This window comes from Lethenteron reissneri, unplaced genomic scaffold (genome assembly GCF_015708825.2).
Source record: "Lethenteron reissneri isolate LAM-NWPU_2019-01 unplaced genomic scaffold, ASM1570882v1 scaffold_1639, whole genome shotgun sequence".
In the NCBI taxonomy this organism is placed as follows: domain Eukaryota; kingdom Metazoa; phylum Chordata; class Hyperoartia; order Petromyzontiformes; family Petromyzontidae; genus Lethenteron; species Lethenteron reissneri.
The window spans coordinates 4,771,684-4,791,683 of NW_026891376.1; the positions used below are offsets into that span (position 1 = coordinate 4,771,684).

Sequence of the window (20,000 nt, forward strand, 5' to 3'; positions counted from 1 at the left end):
GCCAGCGCTCCACGGAGCACGACGACCAAGGCCCCGCACCGACTCAGGCCCCACGCGTGGCCCCCGACTCAGGCCCCACACCGACTAGGCCCCACGCGTGGCCCCCGCACCGACCAAGGCCCCACGCGTGGCCCCCGACTCAGGCCCCACGCTGACCAAGGCCCCACGCGTGGCCTCCACACCAACTAGGCCCCGCACCGACTAGGCCCCACGCGTGGCCCCCGACTCAGGCCCCACCACCGCGTGGCCCCACACAGACCAAGGCCCCCGGCCGGCTTCAGCGTCAGCGTCCCCACAGCGCCCCCCCTCGCCGCCAGCCCCCCCCCTGGCCTCGCCTGCCGCTCCTCCACATCCACAACCATTCAGTGGGGGGGGGGCGGGGGGGGGGCAAGGCGCACAAAGACAAAGGGGCCCCCCAAGTCCCCCAAGCCCCAGCGGTGCCACCTGGAACCTCGCCGGGGCTTTGCGGGTCACACCGAGGGGGGAGGGGGGGGGTGGGTGGCCAGCACCGCGCCCGGCCGCCTTTGTCTCCCCGGTGCCGGCGATGTCCGCAGCTACTCGGTTGAGGCCGAGTCGACCTAGGAGAGGCCCAGGACCGGTTCGGGTCGCCGGGTCGGCGGCATGGCGCTAACCGCAGCGCCGCCGCTCCACCCGCGGCAAAACTTAAAAGCAATTTCATCACACAAAAGACAAAGGTCCTCCCCCCGGCCCAGGTAGCCCTCACAGTGCTGTAGGGGCAAGTGCTGTTGGCACGGCACACGTGAGCGGCCGCCCCGTGTCTCCCCAGTGGCGATGCTGACTGGGACCCGGCGGTCTCCACTCAACACCGACCCCTAACGCTGTCGTCGTTGTTCGTACCGCCGGTATCTATGTAACATTAGCATACGAGTAGCTTATCATTGGCATATCATTTGAATGAAGTAAACTCAGGGGAGGGTTCGGTGCATCCACTCCGCCAGCCGGCTGCAGTCCGAGCCTGGCCAAGGGGGTGTACAGACTCAGACAGCGACACACACAGAGACACACAGAGACACACACAGAGACACACACAGAGACACACACAGAGACACACACAGAGACACACACAGAGACACACACAGAGACACACACAGAGACACACACAGAGACACACACAGAGACACAGACTCACAGAGACACAGACTCACAGAGACACACACAAAGACACACACAGAGACACACAGAGACACAACACAGAGACACACAGAGACACACACAGAGACACACACAGAGACACACACAGAGACACACACACACAGACACACACAGAGACACACACACAGAGACACACACACACAGACACACACAGAGACACACACACAGACACACACAGAGACACACACACAGAGACTCACACAGACACACAGACACACACAGAGACTCACACAGACACACAGACACACACAGAGACTCACACAGAGACAGACTCACACACAGACACACACACAGAGACACACACAAAGACACACACAAAGACACACACAAAGACACACACAGACACACACAGACACACACAGACACACACAGAGACACACACACAGAGACTCACACAGAGACTCACACAGACACACAGACACACACAGAGACTCACACAGAGACAGACTCACACACAGACACACACACAGAGACACACACAAAGACACACACAAAGACACACACAAAGACACACACAGACACACACAGACACACACAGACACACACAGAGACACACACACAGAGACACACACAGAGACTCACACAGAGACACAGACTCAAACACAGAGACTCACACACAGAGACTCACACAGACTCACAGAGACTCACACAGACACACACACACAGAGACTCACACAAACACACACAGAGACTCACTCAGACTCACTCACACAGAGACACTCACCAAACAGTGAGACAGACTCACCACACAGACACGGAGACTCGCCACACAGTGACAGACCCACCACAGTGCTACACAGACTCGCCACACAGTGACAGACTCAGAGACACATAGACTTACAGAGACTCGGAGACACGTAGACTTACAGAGACAGACTCACACAGAGACACACAGACACACACAGAGACTCACACAGAGACACACACAGAGACACACACAGAGACTCACACAGAGACACAGACGCATCACTCCCATCACCACCAGCACCATCATCATAATCGTCGCATATCTAGTGACAGCCATCAGTCACCCGTGTCTCTACTGCACCTCCTCCACCTCCTCCACCTCCTCCACCTCCGTCAGCTCCACCTCCTCCGTCAGCTCCACCTCAGACGACCCCACCCCCATAGCCACCGCCCTTGCCTCCAATCCGACCTCCCTGCACCCCGTCACAGTATCCATTACCACCACCACCACCAGCCCCACCACCACCACCAGCCCCACCACCACCACCACCCCCACCACCACCCCCACCACCACCACCGTCATCGTCGTCGTCATCGTAATCGTCGTCGCGTATCCGGTGACTGCCAGCGGTCACCCCGGTCTCTCCACCTACTCCTCCTCCTCCGTCACCTCCACCTCCTCCACCTCCTCCTCCACCTCCTCCACCTCCACCGCCATCGAGCTCGTTGCGTAGCCGGCTCAGCTCCTCGATCTCGTGCCGGTGGCGCTCCGTCTTGTGCCCGACCAGCGAGCGGTAGAAGTGAGCCGCGAACAGCACGAACAGCAGCCCCACGGGGGCCATCACGGCCGTGGCGGCCAAGGCAGCGTCCCTCCCCTCGTCGCTGCCGCCTCCAGGGCCGGGGTAGAGCGGCGGCGAGATGACGAGGGGAGGCGTGGGGGGGATGACGAGGTGGTGGTCGTGGTCGGGGTGAGCGGGGGGCGACACGGGGGACAGCGGCGGTGGATGTGGAGGTGGTGGATGTGGTGGTGGATGTGGCGGTGGCGGCAGCTGCTGCTGAGGTCGCTGAGCGGCGCCCAGGGGGAGGAACTTCACCCAGCAGAGGAGAACGACCTGCGGGGAGGGGAGAGCAGGTGGGTGAGTGGGAGAGTGAGTGGGTGAGTGGGTGGGTGGGTGAGTGGGTGGGTGGGTGGGTGAGTGGGTGGGTGAGTGGGTGGGTGAGTGGGTGAGTGGGTGGGTGGGTGAGTGGGTGGGTGAGTGGGTGAGTGGGTGGGTGAGTGGGTGGGTGAGTGGGTGGGTGGGTGAGTGGGTGAGTGGGTGGGTGAGTGGGTGGGTGGGTGAGTGGGTGGGTGAGTGGGTGAGTGAGTGGGTGAGTGGGTGGGTGAGTGGGTGGGTGAGTGGGTGAGTGGGTGGGTGAGTGGGTGGGGTGAGTGGGTGGGTGAGTGGGTGAGTGGGTGGGTGAGTGGGAGAGTGAGTGGGTGGGTGAGTGGGTGGGTGAGTGGGTGAGTGGGTGGGTGAGTGGGTGGGTGAGTGGGTGGGTGAGTGGGTGAGTGGGTGGGTGAGTGGGTGGGTGAGTGGGTGAGTGGGTGGGTGAGTGGGTGAGTGGGTGAGTGGGTGGGTGAGTGGGTGGGTGGGTGGGTGGGTGAGTGGGTGGGTGAGTGGGTGAGTGGGTGAGTGGGTGGGTGGGTGAGTGGGAGAGTGAGTGGGTGAGTGAGTGGGTGGGTGGGTGAGTGGGTGGGTGAGTGGGTGAGTGAGAGAGTGAGTGGGTGGGTGAGTGGGTGGGTGAGTGGGTGAGTGGGTGAGTGGGTGGGTGAGTGGGTGAGTGGGTGGGTGAGTGGGTGAGTGGGTGAGTGAGTGGGTGGGTGGGTGAGTGGGAGAGTGAGTGGGTGAGTGAGTGGGTGGGTGAGTGGGTGGGTGGGTGAGTGGGTGAGTGGGAGAGTGAGTGGGTGGGTGAGTGGGTGGGTGAGTGGGTGGGTGAGTGGGTGAGTGGGTGGGCGAGTGGGTGGGCGAGTGGGTGGGTGGGTGAGTGGGTGGGCGAGTGGGTGGGCGAGTGGGTGGGTGGGTGAGTGGGTGGGCGAGTGGGTGGGAGAGTGAGTGGGTGAGTGAGTGGGTGGGTGAGTGGGTGGGTGAGTGGGTGGGTGAGTGGGTGGGTGAGTGGGTGAGTGGGTGGGCGAGTGGGTGGGTGAGTGGGTGGGTGAGTGGGTGGGCGAGTGGGTGGGAGAGTGAGTGGGTGAGTGAGTGGGTGGGTGAGTGGGTGGGCGAGTGGGTGAGTGGGTGGGTGGGTGAGTGGGTGGGTGAGTGGGAGAGCGAGTGGGCGAGCTAGTGGGTGGGCGAGCGAGTGGGTGGGCGAGCAAGTGGGTGGGCGAGTGGGAGAGCGAGTGGCTGGGCGAGCGAGTGGGTGGGCGAGTGGGAGAGCGAGTGGGTGAGTGGGCAAGTAAGTGGGCGAGCGAGTGGGTGGGCGAGTGGGTGAGTGAGTGGGCGAGCGAGTGGGCGGGCGAGTGGGTGTGTGGGAGAGTGAGCGAGTGGGCGAGTGGAGTGGGCGAGTGGAGTGGGCGAGTGCAGTGGGCGAGTGTGTAAGCGAGTGAGCGAGTGGAGTGGGCGAGCGTGTGAACGAGTGAGCGAGAGTGCGAGTGAGTGGAAGAGCGTGCGCGGGAGAACGGGCGGGAGATTGCGTAAGTGAGCGAGTGTGTGGGCGAGTGGAGATGTGATGAGCGAGTGCGCGAGTGAGCGGGCGAGCGAATGGACGAGTGTGTGGGCGAGTGGAGATGTGAGCGAATGGGCGAGCGAGTGGGCGAGCGAGTGGAGTGGGCGAGTGGAGATGTGATGAGCGAGTGCGCGAGTGAGCGGGCGAGCGAATGGGCGAGTGTGTGGGCGAGTGGAGATGTGAGCGAGTGAGCGTGCGAGCGGGCGAGCGAGTGGGTGAGTGTGTGGGCGAGCGAGCGTGCGAGCGGGCGAGCGAGCGAGCGAGCGAGGTGGTGGTTAGCCGAGCGAGTCTGGGACCGACGACGGAGCTTCCGTCCGTGTCACCCCCCCCCACCCCCCCCCCACCCCCCCCCCCACCCCCCCCCACCCCCCCCCCCACCTCAGCGAGGAAGAGCAGCGTGCCGATGACGGTGCTGAAGGCCCAGGCGAGCTCGATGTAGCCGTGCATGCGCTCGTGCGGGCTCTCGTCCACGGCGTGCAGGTTGTGCACGTTGCTCACCGCCTCCAGGTTGGGCAGGATGCACGTGCTGATGAGCAGCGCAAACAGGTGCACGGCCACCAGCACCGTGGTGCACACGGAGAACGCCACCAGCAGCCCCCGCGGGTACACGTGGCCCACGTCCAGCTGCACCTCCACCATCGCCACCTGGGTCAGGGTGAGGGTGGTAGTGAGGGTGGTGAGGGTGGTAGTGAGGGTGGTGAGGGTACAGGGTGAGGGTGGTGAGGGTACACGTGGCCCACGTCCAGCTGTACCTCCACCATCGCCACCTGGGTGGTGAGGGTGGTGAGGGTACAAGGTGAGGGTGGTGAGGGTGGTGAGGGTGGTAGTGAGGGTACACGTGTCCCACGTCCAGCTGCACCTCCACCATCGCCACCTGGAGGGTGAGGGTACAGGGTGAAGGTGGTGAGGGTACAGGGTGAGGGTGGTGAGGGTACAGGGTGAGGGTGGTGAGGGTACAGGGTGAGGGTGGTGAGGGTACACGTGTCCCACGTCCAACTGTACCTCCACCATCGCCACCTGGGTCAGGGTGAGGGTGGTGAGGGTACAGGGTGAGGGTGGTGAAGGTACAGGGTGAGGGTGGTAGTGAGGGTGGTAGTGAGGGTGGTGAGGGTACACGTGCCCCACGTCTAGCTGCACCTCCACCATCGCCACCTGGGTGGTGAGGGTACAGGGTGAGGGTGGTGAGGGTGAGGGTGGTGAGGGTACAGGGTGAGGGTGGTAGTGAGGGTACACGTGTCCCACGTCTAGCTGTACCTCCACCATCGCCACCTGGGTGGTGAGGGTACAGGGTGAGGGGGTACAGGGTGAGGGGGTCAGGGTGAGGGGGTCAGGGTGAGGGTACAGGGTGAGGGGGTCAGGGTGAGGGTACAGGGTGAGGGGGTCAGGGTGAGGGTACAGGGTGAGGGGGTCAGGGTGAGGGTACAGGGTGAAGGGGTCAGGGTGAGGGGGTCAGGGTGAGGGTACAGGGTGAGGGGGTCAGGGTGAGGGGGTCAGGGTGAAGGGGCCAGGGTGAAGGGGTCAGGGTGAAGGGGTCAGGGTGAGGGTATAAGGTGAGGGGGTCAGGGTGAGGGGGTCAGGGTGAGGGGGTCAGGGTGAGGGTACAGGGTGAGGATACAAGGTGAGGGGGTCAGGGTGAGGGGGTCAGGGTGAAGGGGTCAGGGTGAAGGGGTCAGGGTGAAGGGGTCAGGGTGAGGGTATAAGGTGAGGGGGTCAGGGTGAGGGGGTCAGGGTGAGGGGGTCAGGGTGAGGGTACAGGGTGAGGGTACAGGGTGAGGGGGTCAGGGTGAGGGGGTCAGGGTGAAGGGGTCAGGGTGAAGGGGTCAGGGTGAAGGGGTCAGGGTGAGGGTATAAGGTGAGGGGGTCAGGGTGAGGGGGTCAGGGTGAGGGGGTCAGGGTGAGGGGGTCAGGGTGAGGGTACAGGGTGAGGGTACAAGGTGAGGGGGACAGGGTGAAGGGGTCAGGGTGAGGGGGTCAGGGTGAGGGTACAGGGTGAGGGGGTCAGGGTGAGGGGGTCAGGGTGAGGGTACAGGGTGAGGGGGTCAGGGTGAAGGGGTCAAGGTGAGGGTACAAGGTGAGGGGGACAGGGTGAGGGGGTCAGGGTGAGGGGGTCAGGGTGAGGGTACAGGGTGGAGTGGGATAGGCTTCAACAGGCTGTAGGGGCAAGTGCTGTTAGTAGCAGCAGCAGCAGCGCCTATGAAGGCTGCCGGCGCTGTGGCTACACACACACACACAGAGGGGGGTGGGTGGCTACCAGCACCACGCCCGGCCGCCTTTGTCTCTCCCCCAGTGCTGGCGATGTTTAACCACCACACATCGCAGCCAGGTCACTCGTTTGACGCTGAGTGGACCTAGGGGAGAAGAGGCCCAGGTCCGGTTCAGGTAACCACCGTTACTGGCCGCGAGATGGATATCGAATCATCATCATCACGACTCCCGTGGGCGATAAAGCGGAGTAACCCAACTCAGCTGCGACACTTACCGACAGTTTGCTGGGGATGTTTTATTTTTATTTTACGGCTTTAAAAGTTACAAAATCACCGCCGACGACGATCAAGTGACACTTTCAGTAACTCGCAAGATTGTGGTCCCACCTCAAAGAAATCATTAAGAGAAAAAAACTCCCCCCCGTGGGATGCGCAGTAAAGGCCGCTACGATGCCTACGCTCTTGCCTGAGCGGCCTGCCGCAAAACACGAGGGGTGGAGGGTAGGCGGGGGGCGTCCGGGGTGGGTCGGTGTTGGTTCTCATCAAGTGAGGGGAGGCTACGAAACGTCTGGGAATCCATTCACCATGGCGAAGCCGGAGAGCAGCGCCGACGTGCGGGAAGACGCCTTGAGTTTGGCGCGGCTGAGGTAGAGTTTGCGCCATGACAGCGCCTGGATCGAGTGTTCGTTCGCAGTCATAAGATGGACGTAGCCTCGCTGGACCCAGCCGGGATAAGAGTCGTGCCCGGGAGGGCGGCCCCGCGGCGGCGGGGACGAGCAGGCGAGGGAGGGGGGCCCGACTCGGCCAGGGCCCCACATTTGGGTTCAAGTGGGCGGAGACTTTTTTTTTTATAATTTCTGAGGAGATTTTTTTATTTTAAAGATTAAAATGTTTGATTGTCGTCTTCCGTCAGTTATTATGTTTTTTTTTAATTAACACAATTAGTTTTAATTAGAAACTAAGTGTCCGTGTTAATTATGTTTATCGGATTGTTTAAGAGTTGACCACCGAGTATTGGGGGAGTTCGTCTAAAGTGTCGAATTGAAATGTTTATATTCTGAATGCGTAGATTTTAAACATTTATAACGATAACCCGTTGTCATGTAACGATTGCTACGTGCAAGCTATGATAGTGAATGTTAATCTCGCAACGTAAATGGTTAACCCAGTTTTATGGTCGTAAATTACAATATCGCTATTGTTCCGCTGGTAACGTAATAACATCTACAGTTCGTACAATATAAGAGTGATATTAATACCGGTATTAGCATAATAGTTTGCTATGTGCGATGGTAAGTGGATATTATAATCCTATTTAGAGTTAAATGTCTCAAATATAATATTATATTCGCTTCAATGCAATGCTATTATAAGCCTTTGATATAATGTTACCCGCTAAAATCAACTTCTATATATATTCCTTCCACTAATGTACAACACATTATGTTTACAGATTACTGTGCAGTTCATAATCTTGTAAATAAAATCGGCTTTTAAAATCGGTATAATGGCACGAGCACTAGCCAATGAACGCTGTTCACACTGCAATGTATACAATTAATTAAATTACGATACGATTACATCTTTACGTGCGATTAATGGTATTCTATTTACACGTGGGTGTACCTTTACATCGCTAAGTTTATATAAAAATTTTAAAAAACCTTTAAAAAATGTTTAAAATTACATCACCAGCCGCGTGTGGAGAGATGGAGGAGGCGATGCCTAAATCCAGCAGTAGATCGAGCAAGCGACAAAATAAACCTCGACTTGGGGTCGTAATTTCGTTTAATAATTTTGTTAAATTATCGCCAAAAACTTACAATCGTGGCGAGGCGATTGCTAAAGTTTGGGTTTATCGAGAACCACGCCTCAAACATTATTTAATTATTCACCTCTTCGTTTCCACTCGCATTTTGGGGCATTTTTTTGTCAACACGCCACGTTGGTTGGGGAGGGGGGAGACCAAACCATTTGCGTCGAGGGGTGTGCGTGAGCAGTAGGGGGGGGTGGATCCTAATCTTATTGGTAATTTGGACGAAACCATCTAGTTTGAAGAATTCCCCCCCCTCCATTCACCACCACGCCCCCACCGTTGACTGAATTTGTCCACATGGTACAGTCCGGGGCGGATGGACATTTGATAAACATTCGCACAGTCGGGGTTTGCCGCGACGCGGACTAAACCAATTCGGCTTTTAGGCAGAGGGGTGTTTTTACCAAAATGCCGTTGACTTCTAAGGGACGAAAGCAAGTGAATATCCGAACACCCCCCTACCTCATCTTGCCTATATTGGTCGAGCCAATGGCAATTTGATAAACATTGCAGAGTTTCCCGCGGTGTGGAGCAAACCATTACCGGTTACACTTGGGGGGGGGGGGGTGCGCGGAACGGGTCTGAAGAGCAATGCTGTTGAATTGTATAGGGCGATACCATTATAGAAACTAGAATAACCCCCTTGTTATAATTGACTCTTTACCCAAGAATGTCCGTGTGTAACGCGCGTGACGTCACTCCGCGTGGACCAGCCCCCCTCATTAATAATCATGAACACGTGACGTCCTCCAAATGGACCCCCCCCTCACCATTAATTAGCGGGTGACGTCACTCCACATGGGGGGGGGGGGCGAGGTGCCCCCTCCCCCCTCCGCGGCGTCAACTGACAACCCTCGCGTCACGTGGTGTGCGTGACGCTGCTGAGACATCAAAGTAAAATGGACGTCTCGATTTGAACTTTCGTGACTGCAGCGATTCATCTTCTTGGTTCTTTCGGTAAAGTCACGTAGAGTGGAAATAATAAAATAAAATTAAAATAAAACATAATAAAATAATTATTTTATTTTATTATGTTTTATTTTTTATTCACGTAGAATGGAAATAAAAAAACATAATAAAATAAATATTTTTAAATAATAAAAAATAAAACATAATAAAATAAATATTTTAAAATAATAAAAAATAAAACATAAGAAAATAAATATTTTATAATGTTTTATTTTTTAAAATTTTATTATTTCCATTCTACGTGACTTTACCGAAAGAACCAAGAAGAATAATGGACGTCGTGATGAACTCAGGGACTTTAAACTTTAGGGGCCGCCCATAAATGACGTCACGCACCTGGGGGCAGGGGGGGGGGTCAGACATTTGTGACGATGTGTGACGAAGGGGGGGTGAGAAATGTGACGTCACGTCAAAATGCGCAACTTTTAATAAATATAGAATAGCTATAACAACACTAATTTTTCTTCTTGGTTCTTTCGGTAAAGTCACGTAGAAGGGAAATAATAAAATAATACAAATACAACATAATGAAATAATAATATTTTATTATGTTTTATTTTTATTTTATTTAATAATATAATAAAATTGTATTATGTTTTTTTTATAATTTTACTTAATAATATAATAATATGTTATTATGTTTTATTTTTGTTATTCTATTTAATAATATAATATTTTATTATGTTGTATTTTTATTATTCTATTATTTCCCTTCTACGTGACTTTACCGAAAGAACCAAAAAGATTAATCCCTGCAGTCACGAAAGCTTTAAATCGAAATTTAACACTAATTTTGATCGATTTTCATGATTAACTATTTGATTATTTAAATTTACTAAGGTCACCTTTTATTATTCCATGAAGGATCATTTTGCTTCTCCATGGGAGAATGGAGAAGCACACATTTTGAACATTTTTTAAAATTATTTTTATTAAACATTTTGATTCTAATGATTCTACCAGGGATTTTCATTCTGTGGAATGAATATATGATTGTTATAATTGTACTCTACATTTTGCTACGTTCTACTACAAAGTGTAAAGTATTTTTTAAATAGTTATAATGAATTTTAATATTTTATAATTATAAGATAATTTCAATATTAAAAATTCTGAACATCCGCAGTTTTAATGAGACGTTGAATATTTTCCAGTTCATTTCAGCTTTACAACGCCTCCTTAGTAATAAATGTTTTCTCCGACAACATCAGAGTTGCAGCGCCACATTAAATACGCACTACAATGACAAGAGTTTAAAGCGATTTGGAGCGAGTTTTATTTTTTTGAGGGGGGGGGCAGAGCTTTGTGACGTCAGATTTGAGGGGGGGGCAGAGCTTTGTGACGTCAGATTTGAGGGGGGGGCAGAGCTTTGTGACGTCGTGTGATGTCAAAAATTGCGTGACGTCATTTATTGACGGCCCCTATATAACAGCCGACGTTTCGTGCAACGACCCTTCGTCAGAGCGCGCACGATGATTTCCTTAAGGCAGCGGTGTTGTTACAATCAATTAAAATCACGTCACGTGCCCTGACGAAGGGTCGCTGCCAGAAACGTCGCCAATTCGTGACAAGTGGGTCATGTTGCGAGTGGCTCGCAGCGCTGATGAATCAGGAGCACTGCCTGCTCCAATTCCTGCCGCTTGATACAGAAGTTCACGCAGAAAACTCGCAGAGACTCACCTACCCACTCACCGACTTACTCACTCACCTACTCACTCACTCACCTACTCACTCACTCACCTACTCACTCACCCACTCACTCACCTACTCACCTACTCACTCACCCACTTACTCACTAACTCAACCACTCACTCACCCACTCACCTACTCACTCACTCACCCACTCACCGACTTACTCACTCACCTACTCACTCACCGACTTACTCACTCACCTACTCACCCACTCACCGACTTACTCACTCACCTACTCACTCACTCACCTACTCACTCACTCACCTACTCACTCACCCACTCACTCACCTACTCACCTACTCACTCACCCACTTACTCACTAACTCAACCACTCACTCACCCACTCACCTACTCACTCACTCACCCACTCACCGACTTACTCACTCACCTACTCACTCACTCACCTACTCACTCACTCACCTACTCACCCACTCACCGACTTACTCACTCACCTACTCACTCACTCACCTACTCACTCACTCACCTACTCACTCACCCACTCACTCACCTACTCACCTACTCACTCACCCACTTACTCACTAACTCAACCACTCACTCACCCACTCACCTACTCACTCACTCACCCACTCACCGACTTACTCACTCACCTACTCACTCACCGACTTACTCACTCACCTACTCACCCACTCACCGACTTACTCACTCACCTACTCACTCACTCACCTACTCACTCACTCACCTACTCACTCACCCACTCATTCACCTACTCACCTACTCACTCACCCACTACTCACTAACTCAACCACTCACTCACCCACTCACCTACTCACTCACTCACCCACTCACCGACTTACTCACTCACCTACTCACTCACCGACTTACTCACTCACCTACTCACCCACTCACCGACTTACTCACTCACCTACTCACTCACTCACCTACTCACTCACTCACCTACTCACTCACCCACTCACTCACCTACTCACCTACTCACTCACCCACTTACTCACTAACTCAACCACTCACTCACCCACTCACCTACTCACTCACTCACCCACTCACCGACTTACTCACTCACCTACTCACTCACTCACCTACTCACTCACTCACCTACTCACTCACCCACTCACTCACCTACTCACCTACTCACTCACCCACTTACTCACTAACTCAACCACTCACTCACCCACTCACCTACTCACTCACTCACCCACTCACCGACTTACTCACTCACCTACTCACTCACTCACCTACTCACTCACTCACCTACTCACTCACCCACTCACTCACCTACTCACCTACTCACTCACCCACTTACTCACTAACTCAACCACTCACTCACCCACTCACCTACTCACTCACTCACCCACTCACCGACTTACTCACTCACCTACTCACTCACTCACCTACCCACTCACCCACTCACTCATTCACCACATCCTCGCAGCGCTGATGAATCAGGAGCACCTCCTACTCCAATTCCTGCCGCTTGATACAGAAGTCCACGCAGAAAACTCGCAGAGACTCACCTACTCCCTCACCTACTCACTCACCTACTCATCTACTCACTCACCTACTCCCTCACCTACTCACTCACCCACTCACTCACCTACTCATCTACTCACTCACCCACTCACTCACCTACTCATCTACTCACTCACCTACTCCCTCACCTACTCATCTACTCACTCACCCACTCACTCACCTACTCATCTACTCACTCACCCACTCACTCACCTACTCATCTACTCACTCACCTACTCCCTCACCTACTCACTCACCCACTCACTCACCTACTCATCTACTCACTCACCTACTCCCTCACCTACTCACTCACCTACTCACTCACCTACTCATCTACTCACTCACCTACTCACTCACCTACTCACTCACCCACTCACTCACCTACTCACTCACCCACTCACCCACTCACCTACTCACTCACTCACTCACCTACTCACGCACTCACCTACTCACCCACCCACTCACTCATTCACCACATCCTCGCAGCGCTGATGAATCAGGAGCACTTCCTGCTCCAATTCCTGCCGGCTTGATACAGAAGTTCACACAGAAAACTCGCACACAGACTCACCTACTCATTCATTCACTCACCCACTCACTCACCTACTCACCTACTCACTCACCTACTCACTCACCCACTCACTCACTCACCTACTCACTCACCTACTCACTCACCTACTCACTCACCCACTCACTCACTCACCTACTCACTCACCTACTCACCTATTCACCTACTCACTCACTCACCTACTCACTCACTCACCTACTCACTCACCTACTCACTCACTCACCTACTCACTCACCTACTCACTCACTCACCCACTCACTCACTCACCTACTCATTCACTCACTCACCTACTCACTCACCCACCCACTCACTCACCTACCCACTCACTCACCCACTCACCTACTCACTCACTCACCTACTCACTCACCTACTCACTCACTCACTCACCTACTTACTCACTCACCCACTCACTCACTCACCTACTCACTCACTCACTCACCTACTCACTCACCTACCCACTCACTCATCTACTCACTCACCCACTCACCTACTCACTCACCTACTCACTCACCTACTCACTCACCCACTCACTCACCTGCTCACTCACCTACTCACCTACCCACTCACCTACTCACTCACCTACTCACTCACTCACCTACTCACTCACCTACTCACTCACCCACTCACTCACCTACTCACTCACCTACTCACCTACCCACTCACCTACTCACTCACCTACTCACTCACCTACTCACTCACCCACTCACTCACCTACTCACTCACCTACTCACCTACCCACTCACCTGCTCACTCACCTACTCACCTACCCACTCACCTACTCACTCACCTACTCACTCACTCACCTACTCACTCACCTACTCACTCACCCACTCACTCACCTACTCACTCACCTACTCACCTACTCACTCACCTACTCACTCACCTACTCACTCACCCACTCACCTACTCACTTACCTACTCACCTACCCACTCACCTACTCACTCACCTACTCACTCACCCACTCACTCACCCACTCACCTACTCACTCACTCACCCACTCACTCACTCACCTACTCACTCACCCACCCACTCACTCACTCACCCACTCACTCACCCACTTACTCACCTACCCACTCACTCACCCACTCACCCACTCACTCACTCACCCACTCACTCACTCATCTACTCACTCACTCACCTACCCACTCACTCACCCACTCACTCACCCACTCACCCAGTCACCCACTTCCCCACCCACTCACTCACCCACTCACTCACTCACTCAACCACCTACCCACCCACTCACTCACTCACCCACTCACCTACCCACTCACTCACTCACCTACCCACTCACTCACCTATCCACTCACTCACCTACCCACTCACTCACATACCCACTCACTCACTCATCCACTCACTCACCCACTCACTCACTCACCTACTCACTCACTCACCCACTCACTCACTCACCTACTCACTCACCCACCCACTCACTCACTCACCCACTCACTCACCCACTCACTCACCTACCCACTCACTCACCCACTCACCCACTCACTCACTCATCTACTCACTCACTCACCTACCCACTCACTCACCCACTCACTCACCCACTCACCCAGTCACCCACTTCCCCACCCACTCACTCACCCACTCACTCACTCACTCAACCACCTACCCACCCACTCACTCACTCACCCACTCACCTACCCACTCACTCACTCACCTACCCACTCACTCACCTATCCACTCACTCACCCACCCACTCACTCACATACCCACTCACTCACTCATCCACTCACTCACCCACTCACTCACCTACCTACTCAACCACTCACTCACCCACTCACTCACCTCCCCACTCACCCACTCACTCACTCACTCACCTACCCACTCACCCACCTACCCAATCACCCACCCTACTCACCCACCCACCTACTCACCCACTCACTCACCTCCCCACTCACTCACCCACTCACTCACCTACCCACTCACCCACCTACCCAATCACCCACCCTACTCACCCACCCACCTACTCACCGACCCACTCACCCACCCACCTACTCACCCATTCACCTCACCCACCCACTCACCCATTCACCACATCCTCACCCACCCACTCACCCACTTCCCCACCCATTCACCACCCACCCACTCGCATCACCCAACCAACACATCAAGGCAAAGACGTGATTGGTATAAAATAATTTTAACTCAAATCTCCACCAAACCCACACATCGTCACGAGTGACGTCATATAAACATTAAACATCGTTAAATATTCAGTTCAAAACGTGTACACTGTGGTGAGCCGGCCGATGTTCAATGGTGTACTCGGTGCCTCGCGAAATCAAACGTGCTCATTTGTAATCTGATTACTTTATGCAACATGTGAATGTAGTGCGCTGTCAGTTATAATCGGATTACTCTATGCCAAGTGCGTTTTAGCCTTGAACGCAAATTTGTAACCGGATTACTTTGTGACAGGTGTAATTGAAGTATTTTGCGGTAACTTGTAATCGGATTACTTTGTGCAACTTTTAATTGAATTCTGTGCTTCGGTGGCGTTACAGGACTGTGCGTGGCTGATGCGATGTGAAAAAACATGGAAATATCAAATCGGTTCATTGGCTACTCAGCTGTTAAATACTCACCGACTCACTCACACAGAGACTCATAGACTCACTCACACAGAGACCCATAGACTCACCACACAGAGACCCACAGACTCACCACACAGAGACCCATAGACCCACCACACAGAGACCCATAGACTCACCACACAGACACCCATAGACCCACCACACAGAGACCCACAGACTCACCACACAGAGACACACAGACTCACCACACAGAGACCCATAGACTCACCACACAGAGACCAATAGACCCACCACACAGAGACCCACAGACTCACCACACAGAGACCCACAGACTCACCACACAGAGACCCATAGACTCACCACACAGAGACCCATAGACTCACCACACAGAGACCCATAGACTCGCCACACAGAGACCCACAGACTCACCACACAGAGACCCATAGACTCACCACACAGAGACCCACAGACTCACCACACAGAGACCCATAGACTCACCACACAAAGACCCATAGACTCACCACACAGAGACCCATAGACTCACCACACAGAGACCCATAGACTCACCACACAGAGACCCATAGACTCACCACACAGAGACCCATAGACTCACCACACAGAGACCCATAGACTCACCACACAGAGACCCATAGACTCGCCACACAGAGACCCATAGACTCACCACACAGAGACCCATAGACTCACCACACAGAGACCCATAGACTCGCCACACAGAGACCCATAGACTCACCACACAGAGACCCATAGACTCACCACACAGAGACCCATAGACTCGCCACACAGAGACCCATAGACTCACCACACAGAGACCCATAGACTCACCACACAGAGACCCATAGACTCACCACACAGAGACCCATAGACTCACCACACAGAGACCCATAGACTCACCACACAGAGACCCATAGACTCGCCACACAGAGTTGGCACAGTAGGGGGCACAGGTGGTGCATCTGCCAGTCATCTCAGTCAAACCATAGTATCAGGGTCTGTCCCGTGACCTCCTCCTCCTGCACCTAGCCTGGCACAGCAGTACAACCCGTGGCACCTGCAGGGTCGGTCCCGTGACCTCCTCCTCCTGCACCTAGCCTGGCACAGCAGTACAACCCATAGCACCTGCAGGGTCTGTCACGTGACCTCCTCCTCCTGCACCTAGCCTGGCACAGCAGTACAACCTATAGCACCTGCAGGGTCTGTCCCGTGACCTCCTCCTCATGCACCTAGCCTGGCACAGCAGTACAACCCATAGCACCTGCAGGATGTCCCGTGACCTCCTACCAGCAGCGAGCGTTCGACACTTCACGTGGCCTCGGAGTGCACCTAGCCTGGCACAGGCGTCGTGGTGACGTCACCTCCACTTAGTGGCGAACAGCGGCTGTTGTTTTCGTGTGTACGTGTGTGTCATGTGTGTGTGCGTGTGTGTACGTGTGTGTACATGTGTGTGTACGTGTGTGTCATGTGTGTGTGCGTGTGTGTACGTGTGTGTACGTGTGTGTGTGTACGTGTGTGTGCGTGTGTGTATGTGGGTACATGTGTATCCGTGTGTCCGTGTGAACGTGTGTGTGTGTACGTGTGTACGTGTGAATGTGTGTGTGAATGTGTGTATACGTGTGTGTGTACGTGTGTGTCATGTGTGTGTACGTGTGTACGTGTCATGTATGTGTACGTGTGTCACGTATGTGTACGTGTGTACGTGTGCGTGTGTGTGTGTACGTGTGAATGTGTGTGTACGTGTGTGTGTGTACTTGTGAATGTGTGTGTACGTGTGTGTGTATGTGTGTGTGTGTGCGTACACGCGTGTGTGTGTGTGTGGGGAGTGGTGGTGCAGTGGTTAGCACAGCGCTAAGAACCCGGCAGCCCAAGTTCGATTCCCGCTCACGGCCACCAACACCACCGGTGACGATTATCTGACCCGGTCCTGGGCCTCCCCTAGGTCGACTCAGCCTCAACTGAGCGCCTGGTGTAGCTGTGGTGCGTAGTGAACATCGCCAGCACTGGGGGAGAGACAAAGGCGGCCGGGCGTGGTGCTGGTAGCCACCCACCCCCTCGTGTACCGTTCCGGCCTTCAAAGGTGTTACTCGCTAACAGCACTTCCCCCTACAGTCTGTTCAGACTACACGGGGGAGCTTTGTCTTTGTAGGTGTGAGTGTCTGTGTGTCTGTGTGTGTATGTGAGTACGTGTGTACACTTGTGTGTGTGTGTACGTGTGTGCACTTGTGTGTGTGTGTTACTGTGTGTGTATGTGTGTGTTTGTGTATGTGTGTTTGTGTGTGTGTACACTTGTGTGTGTGTATGTGTGTACACTTGTGTGTGTGTGTCTGTGTGTTTGTGTGTTTGTGTGTCTGTGTGTACGTGTGTACACTTGTGTGTCTGTATACACTTGTGTGTGTGTGTGTCTGTGTGTGTGTACACTTGTGTGTGTATGTGTGTACACGTGTGTGTGTGTACACTTGTGTGTGTGTGTACACTTGTGTGTGTGTGTACACTTGTGTGTGTGTACACGTGTGTGTGTATGTGTGTACACGTGTGTGTGTGTGTACACACGTGTGTGTGTATGTGTGTACACTTGTGTGTGTGTGTACGTGTGTACACTTGTGTGTGTGTGTACACGTGTGTGTACGTGTGTGTACGTGTGTACACTTGTGTGTGTGTGTGTACACTTGTGTCTGTGTGTTTGTGTGTGTGTGTGTACGTGTGTACACTTGTGTGTGTGTGTATGTGTGTACACGTGTGTGTGTGTGTGTACACGTGTGTGTGTGTGTACACTTGTGTGTGTGTGTACGTGTGTACACGTGTGTGTGTGTACACGTGTGTGTACGTGTGTACACTTGTGTGTGTGTGTGTACGTGTGTACACGTGTGTATGTGTGTACACGTGTGTGTGTGTGTACACTTGTGTGTGTGTGTGTACGTGTGTACACGTGTGTGTGTGTGTGTACACGTGTGTGTGTGTGTACACTTGTGTGTGTGTGTGTACGTGTGTACACGTGTGTGTGTGTGTGTACACGTGTGTGTGTGTGTGTGTACACGTGTGTGTGTGTGTACGTGTGTACACGTGTGTGTGTGTGTGTACACGTGTGTGTGTGTGTGTACACGTGTGTGTGTGTGTACGTGTGTACACGTGTGTGTGTGTGTGTACACGTGTGTGTGTGTGTACACTTGTGTGTGTGTGTGTACGTGTGTACACGTGTGTGTGTGTGTACACGTGTGTGTGTGTGTACACGTGTGTATGTGTGTAGTCCGGCAAAACAACCCCCGACCTCTTCATTGGTGCCGGACGTCAACGCTGTGGTGGGCAGTGCCGTGGGGGGAGGAGGGCCAACTGAGATTGGCCTCTCCCCTCATGGCGTCTGTGACCACCACAGCGGCCAAACGGGGGCTCTGGACGGGTGCGAGGGGCTGGTAACCCCTCCACCTTCAATGAATTACCACTAAACCACGTGGAAACTACCCAGCTCAGCTTGTGCCGGAGGCCCCGGGGGGACAGGCGTCTGTGACGTCTCCTGGCCAAACCCCATTTGGCGGAGCCAGGAGATTGAATCTTCACCCTCGGGGCTCCTCCAGAAACAACAGAAAGCCACTTCGTGTGGCCACGTGGAATGTTGGAACGCTCACTGCAGAGGAGAGGCTGCCACTCCTCTGTCGGGAGCTGGACCGGTACCACCTGGATCTCTGTGGAGTGCAGGAGGTCTGGTAGACTGGTCCGGGTGTGTTTGTGGAGGAGAGGCTGCCGCTCCTCTGTCGGGAGGTGGACCGGTACCGCCTGGATCTCTGTGGAGTGCAGGAGGTCTGGTAGACTGGTCCGGGTGTGTTTGTGGAGGAGAGGCTGCCACTCCTCTGTCGGGAGGTGGACCGGTACCGCCTGGATCTCTGTGGAGTGCAGGAGGTCTGGTAGACTGGTCCGGGTGTGTTTGTGGAGGAGAGGCTGCCGCTCCTCTGTCGGGAGGTGGACCGGTACCGCCTGGATCTCTGCGGCATTCAGGAGGTCCGGTCTGACACCAGCGTCGTGGTGACGTCACTGCCACTTCGTAGTGAATGGCGGTTGTTGTTGTTGTTTATGTGTGTGTCAGTTGGTGTGTGTCTGTGTGAATGTGTATGTGTGTGTCTGTGTGTGTGTCAGTGTGTGTGTTCACGACGAT

At 53.9% G+C, this 20,000-nt stretch overlaps 2 protein-coding genes across 3 annotated transcripts in view; both read right to left on the reverse strand.

The window, feature by feature from the left end:
- On the reverse strand, positions 1 to 8,713 carry LOC133363043 (protein orai-2-like). 2 transcript variants are annotated; one of them, XR_009757570.1, is made up of 4 exons: positions 7,352 to 8,713; positions 4,942 to 5,208; positions 181 to 2,972; positions 1 to 67 (listed from the first exon to the last, which is right to left on the reverse strand). XR_009757570.1 is itself a non-coding variant. In XM_061582053.1 (3 exons), the coding sequence occupies exons 1-3, from the start codon at positions 7,583 to 7,585 to the stop codon at positions 2,283 to 2,285; spliced, it is 1,191 nt and encodes a 396-aa protein (XP_061438037.1). In that variant the 5' UTR covers positions 7,586 to 8,713; the 3' UTR covers positions 83 to 2,282. The 2 variants fall into 2 exon arrangements, 1 of the variants encoding a protein (XP_061438037.1); XM_061582053.1 differs by lacking the exon at positions 1 to 67 and having other exon boundaries at positions 83 to 2,972.
- LOC133362983 (derlin-2-like) overlaps positions 1 to 20,000 on the reverse strand; it is a 79,386-nt gene that overhangs the window by 10,056 nt on the left and 49,330 nt on the right.